General features: G+C 44.6%; 1 protein-coding gene across 1 annotated transcript; it reads left to right on the top strand.

The window, feature by feature from the left end:
* On the top strand, positions 1,695-4,417 carry LOC104747396 (cysteine-rich receptor-like protein kinase 41). Its single transcript, XM_010469024.2, has 7 exons — positions 1,695-2,586; positions 2,845-2,970; positions 3,069-3,205; positions 3,287-3,497; positions 3,576-3,819; positions 3,909-4,059; positions 4,151-4,417. Exons 1-7 carry the CDS (start codon positions 1,749-1,751, stop codon positions 4,415-4,417), a joined length of 1,974 nt encoding a protein of 657 aa, XP_010467326.1. The 5' UTR covers positions 1,695-1,748.

Here is a 6,465-nt window from a genome sequence, read left to right as displayed (position 1 = left end):
ACGTCATAGTACATAAAACGAAGATTTTCTCCCTTTTTACTCTCTCTCTCTAACTTTTCTCTCCTCCTTCTCTCTAAAAAAGGAAAAGTTTCAGATTCACTCTCTTTGCCTCTCCCGATGGTTCTTCCGGCGCTGGAGAGGGCTTCGTTTCGTTTTTCCCCTTTTTTTAGTTTCTTGTCCTCTGACATCGTTCGCTCCTCTGTGAAGCTGTCCTCCGCTGTTGGTTTGGGTGTCTCTCGATGGTGGTGGTTCCGGTGCTATTTTTCGGCGCGTGAAGCGAAGGTTCGTCGGGTGGTGGTTGCTGGTGAAGGCTCTGGTGCAGACGTTTGACGACGGCGTCGAATCCATGGCCAGATCTTGTGGATCTGGGTTGGCGACTTCGTGTGTCGTTTTGTCTCCGGAGGGTTTGGTGGCTTCGGTGAGCAGTGAGGGTTTGGGGCTTCTCTTCGTTGAGCTTCAGTGGTTGGGTTTGCGGTTTCTTTTTCAGATTTTACCTCTCTCAGACCAGCCACGGCAGTGCGTCGCAGTAAGGTGTGGTGTCGTTTGTCAGGTAAGTTTGGGCGGATCTTAATGAGGGTTTCAGATCTGCAAAGGGACGACAGTGGTGGGGAGTTCTCTTCTCCGGCAACAGTGGTGTGGTATGTCTCCCATTTGATGCGGCTGTGCCGAAGGGTTTGGTGGTCGAGAAGCTTCTAATCAAGTCGCGTTTGGTCGCGGTGGAGCTTTCTCGAGGCTCATCCACTCATTTGGAGCTGCGGTCTGCAGCGGAAGTCGGTGGGAGTCAGGAGGGTTTGTTGCTTAGTCGCGGTGGTTAACCGAGAAGTTTGGCACCTTCTAGGGCTCTCGTGGGTTACGGGTGATAGAGGATGGATTGAGCCATCATCCTCTGTCAACCGCCATGATTCTTGCCTCCATCGGACCGGATTGAAGAGTTTCCCTGAAGCAAATGGTGGTCGCCGGAACCAGAAGAGGGGTGTGAGACCTGAGTAAGTAGGTTGCTAGGAACGGGACCTTACTTCGTAGAGCCTAAGGTCGGAAGCTTGAGCATGCCGGAAGATCTGTAACAGGTCAGGTGGCCCACCGAAGAAAAAGCAATGGCGGATCTTAGTTGCTTCTGTCATTGGCTTCGATTTGGTTTTCCGCCGCAACATTGTTGGTCTTGTAACCACTGGCGATAGTGCTCGAGCTTCTGTCTTAAGTCTGGACCATTGGTCTGTCAGCAGGGTCCGATATCCTTTTCCGGTGACGGAGTTGTTACACCGTTTGCTTCTTTTTGTAACTGTTTGAATCTTGCAAGATTTCAAAGCCCAGCCCGTTAAAGGGTTAGCCCGTTAATGTATATAAATATTTTAATTCAAAAAAAAAAAAAACGTCATAGTACATGTGTGAATTATCAGTCACGGCATTGTCTTCTTGAATATTCGCCGAAAATGCCATATCCAACGTTTGGATACCGTTCAACCTCTAGTCAAATCACACCACAGCTTAACTTTTTCCACGCTTAAATAGTTTACAAAACGAAACCCCTAAATTTTGTTCGTTTGCGATTATAGTGATGTCTCTAGAGGCATATCAACGCAACCAAAATCACATGTCACGTATAAACTCAAAAGACAAAGACTTATCCCAAAAGTGAAATTGACGAAGACTTGACTTTTCGTTAGGTCCCGTTTCAACAACATAAATTAAGAAAGAAGCCTGAAGAAAAGAAACTAAAACATTCAAGAATCAAAATATCTACCAACACCATGACTTGTTCTTGTTCTTCGTCTCCACCACAAAACTTCTTGTTCTACTTCTTCTTGTTCATCTCATTCGTCAGCTTAACACAACAACAATTCTCTGTCGACATAGACAGTCCTGTATGGGAATTTCCCTCACAAGGATCATGTTTATCCCCTCAAAGCAACTTTGCTGATTCCGCCTTCTCCAAAAATCTCAACCGTTTGGTCTCTTCAATCCATTTTCTCACTCCCAACAATTATGGTTTCTACAATCTCTCCAGCGGAAGAGACTCGGATCAAGAACGAGTCGAGGCCATCGGACTTTGCAATAGAGTACTCTTTCGAGTAGATTGTCGCAACTGTATCGCCCAAGCCGCAGTGAATCTAACCACATCCTACTGTTCCCAACATAGAGAAGGTTACTTGCGGGCCACGAAATGTATGTTTCGTTATTCAGACAAACCCATTCCTTGGAAACTCAGGACGTTGCCTGTTTTGGAAGCACCGAACCCGAACAATGCCACAGGGGATAGAAACGAGTTTATTCGGCTGCAGAGCGAGTTACTTAACCGACTTAGACAAGTTGCTGCATCAGGTGGCTCTAAGAGGAAGTATGCTCAAGAATATGGTCCTGGACCTCCTCCTTACACTAGATTCTTTGCTGCTACGCAGTGCACACCGGATTTGTCTGAGAAAGATTGCAACGACTGTCTTCTTTTTGGTTTTCGGAACGCGACAAAGGGGAGAGTTGGGATCAGGTGGTTTTGTCCCAGCTGTAATTTTCAGATAGAGAGTAACTTGAGATTCTTCCGTCTCGAGTCCGAGTATGAGTCTGATTCATCAACAGAACCACAACCACCAGGTAAACACAGAGTAATTCGTTTTACCAAAAAAACATAACAGAGTACTCTGCTTTTAAGTTACTTGTATAAAGATATCTATGTAAACTGAGATTAGTAACCTTTATAAGCACAATAACAAATTAAATACAGAGCACCCTGCATTAGCTACTTCTATATAGATATATATATATATATATATAGTAACTGAGTTTATTAACAATTACTTTCTTGTGTCTAACTGCATGTTACTTCCTTAAAAAATTTATTTGATATGGAAGGTGAAGACAAATCAAAAATTATAATCGCAACAGTTGTCTCCATTGTTGGTTTTGCCGTAATCTTAGTCTGTCTTTACTCCTTATTGACAAGGAATAGAAGAAGAAAGGAAGAAAAGATACTTGAAGGTGAAAATTTTAGTTCCGAGTTAAGTCTTTAGGTTGATTTATTTTCTCAAGAGTTTAAGCTTAAACATGCTTTTTGGTTTTATATGCTTTTGGATCAGGCAAAGATGTTGAAGATAATAAGATTAGAAGAGATGCACAATTACTGCAACTTGACTTTGATACTATAAGAGTAGCAACTAATGACTTCTCTCCTAATAATCAGCTTGGAGAAGGTGGCTTTGGTGCAGTTTATAAGGTGATTAGATTTGATTGTTTCGTAATGTTTATGATCTTTGTTACATTTATCGATGATTCAATATCTTAGAACTATCACTAGGGTGTTCTTGATTCTGGGGAAGAGGTAGCTGTGAAAAGATTGTCAATGAAATCAGGACAAGGCGACACTGAGTTCAAAAACGAAGTCTCCCTGGTAGCGAAACTTCAACATCGTAATCTGGTTAGGATTTTAGGTTTCTGCTCAGATGGAGAAGAGCGAATCCTCATCTATGAGTTCTTCAAGAACACAAGTCTTGACCATTTCATATTTGGTACCTTAAAACCCTAAACCCTAACACAAGGATATCTCTATTTGATGAGTGGTCCAAATTAATCGTTTTCTTTCTCAGATTCTAATAGGAGTACGTCCTTGGAGTGGGAAACACGTTATAAGATAATCTCAGGTGTTGCTAGAGGTCTTCTATATCTCCATGAAGATTCTCGTTTCAAAATCATTCATAGAGATCTTAAAGCCAGCAATGTTCTATTGGACGATGCAATGAATCCGAAAATCGCGGATTTTGGACTGGCGAAGTTGTTTGATACGGACCAAACAACTCAGACCGGGATTACAAGCAAAGTTGCAGGAACCTAGTAAGCTGCCACAATAAAAAAGTACCCTTTTAGTTCTATCAATTTTTTTTAAAGGTAAAACCAAACCATAAATTATATGGTTGTTGCAGTGGTTACATGGCTCCAGAGTATGCAATGAACGGGAAGTTCTCGGTAAAAGCCGATGTATTTAGCTTCGGTGTACTAGTCCTTGAGATTATTACAGGCAAGAGAAACAACTGGTCTTCAGAAAAACAAAGCTCATTATTCCTCATCAGCTACGTAAGTGTTTTCTTTTCTGACTCTAGACTTTGAGTCTGGGATTATAACTTTAGACTTAATTGTAAGTTATATTTGGTGTTTATATGTATAGGTGTGGAAAAACTGGAGAGAAGGGAAAGTGTTAAACATTGTGGATCCAAATCTGATAGAAACAAGAGGTCTAAGTGATGAAATCATTGTTAGGGGTAGGTCCAACCCCAACAAAAGGGCCCGGCCCAGGAAAAAACCCATAAATATTCCTTTCGAGAGAGAAGGGTATTATGGTATTTTTCCTAGACGAACCGACACGATTCCCTATAAATACGGGCGTACGGCCTGTAGAAAAGGGGATCGGAGAAAAGCAGGAGAATTCGTGTAGCAAGTACAAAAGCTTAGCTCGTCCAAGCAAAAGTCAACGGTTCTAAACTCATAGCTCGGAGAATCGACGAGATATCAGCTCGTCTACTATCCTCGTCTACCTTTGTAACCCGTTTGAGTCGCGTTGTAGCCCGTCTTTTGTGTTTCGACATCAATATAATAGAAGAGAACTTCGACCCTCTTTGACCGAACTAAACATACTAATTGTGACCAAAAGGGTCATCAACAATTTGGCGCGCCAGGAAGGGGGAGCCAAGTCAAAGATTTCTAAAAAAAAATTGAAGAACGGACCTACACCGACTGGACGAGATGACAATAATTGACAAGGAAAGAAGCAAAGAAGCAAGCTCGTCGGGGGGAACGATAACCCCAGCAACGGATCAAGCGGAGCAGATAGTCCTTCCCACGCCAGACGCTCCAAGAAAGACCGTGACGGTAGAAAGTCCGGAGACCTTCGTCATAGCTACAAATTTGACAACCCCGGCGACCGTAGAGGCACCACAGGCGCCAACACAACTTTCTTTGCTCAACAACCAGCCCGTCTCTAGTATAGACGAGCTGTTCCGAGGGATCTTAACACGCCTTGACCAGCAGGAAGAGCGAACAAACAACCGTTTGGATGCACTCACTGCGGCACAGCTTAACTCGGAAGATGAAATCAACCATCTCAACAACGCTCGGCTCAACCCAGTGAACTTCACCTCGGTAAGAACAACGCCAGGGTCGTATGTGCAAACCAGCGGATTAGGACGTAATCCTGCCCAGCACCCTATCGAGCGGAATAACGACGTAACCGATCTAACGAAGGACGCCGAGCTAAAAGAAATCAAAGAGCAAATGAAAGAAATGGCCGCAATGATTCAAAAAGCAACGGATAAGGCACCCCAAGTCGGACTTATGCTCGAAGCAACACAGCGAACTCCGTTCTCTCGGAGACTCGCTACGACGACGGTCAGACGGGCAGTCAAGCCACGGTTGGGTCACTATGACGGAACAGTCGACCCGCGAGATTTCTTACTCACCTTTGGCGTAGCCCTCGGCCCTTTACAGTTCAGCCCGGCGGAATACGACGCTGGAGCTTGTCAAGTTTTCGCCGAGCATCTAACAGGAACCGCATTGAGTTGGTTCTCGAGACTCCCACCCGGATCAATCGATAGTATCAGGGAGTTGATAACCGAATTTTTGAAGCAGTTTTCTGTTTTGTTCGAGGATAAGAATTCCCATGCCGACTTACACGCCTTAACTCAGCACAAGGGAGAATCGCTTCGGTCCTTTATAGGGCGATTCAAGGAAGTTTACGTCAACATTTCAATTCCGGACGCTGCCGCAATTGTCGCACTTCGAAATGCGCTCTGGTATGAATCTCGGTTCAAGGAAGAGCTGTCTTTAACGCACATCGAGACCATATCCGAGGCATTACTCCGAGCTGCAAAACACATTGGACTCGAGGAAGAGAAAGCTATCAATGCTAAGAAGCATTCTCTAGAGGCAAGTGCGACGCCCAAACATCCAGTAGCCGCAGCTCCAAAAGTTGAGTACGTCGAGCCTCGACAACATTTTGTCAGAAACCAAGATCGAACTCGCCGAACCTTTGCGATCGCCGAAAACAAGTATATACGGAAAGAGGGAGGTGAAAATAGTGCAACCCCGTACTGCGATTACCATCAGAGTACAACCCACGCAACTGACGAGTGTCATTACCTCCAGAAGGTATTGATGGAGCGATACAAGAAAGGAGCAATAGTCGTCGTGCCCGGCAGAAGCAAGACAACCCGACCTGGACGAAGCGACGCCAAGCGCCGAATATATCGCTCGAAAATTCGTCAAGGATTCAAAGGTACTAGCCGACCAAAGCGAAGACGAGATGGAAATTCAGAACCTACTCACCGAACGGCGCGAAAACAGCGGTAACGAAAAACGACCGCATACAGACCGCAAGCCCGACCAACGTCCTCCGACGATACGACGAATCAACATGATAATGGGCGGGCTAGCCGGATGCAACGATTCGGTCAGAGCGATCAGAGATTATACTAAGAAGGCTGAAAT

The sequence above is a fragment of the Camelina sativa genome, chromosome 15 (assembly GCF_000633955.1).
Source record: "Camelina sativa cultivar DH55 chromosome 15, Cs, whole genome shotgun sequence".
Lineage (NCBI taxonomy): Eukaryota > Viridiplantae > Streptophyta > Magnoliopsida > Brassicales > Brassicaceae > Camelina > Camelina sativa.
The sequence above is the reverse complement of the archived record's forward strand: the minus strand, read 5'-3'. Positions and strand labels throughout refer to the sequence as shown.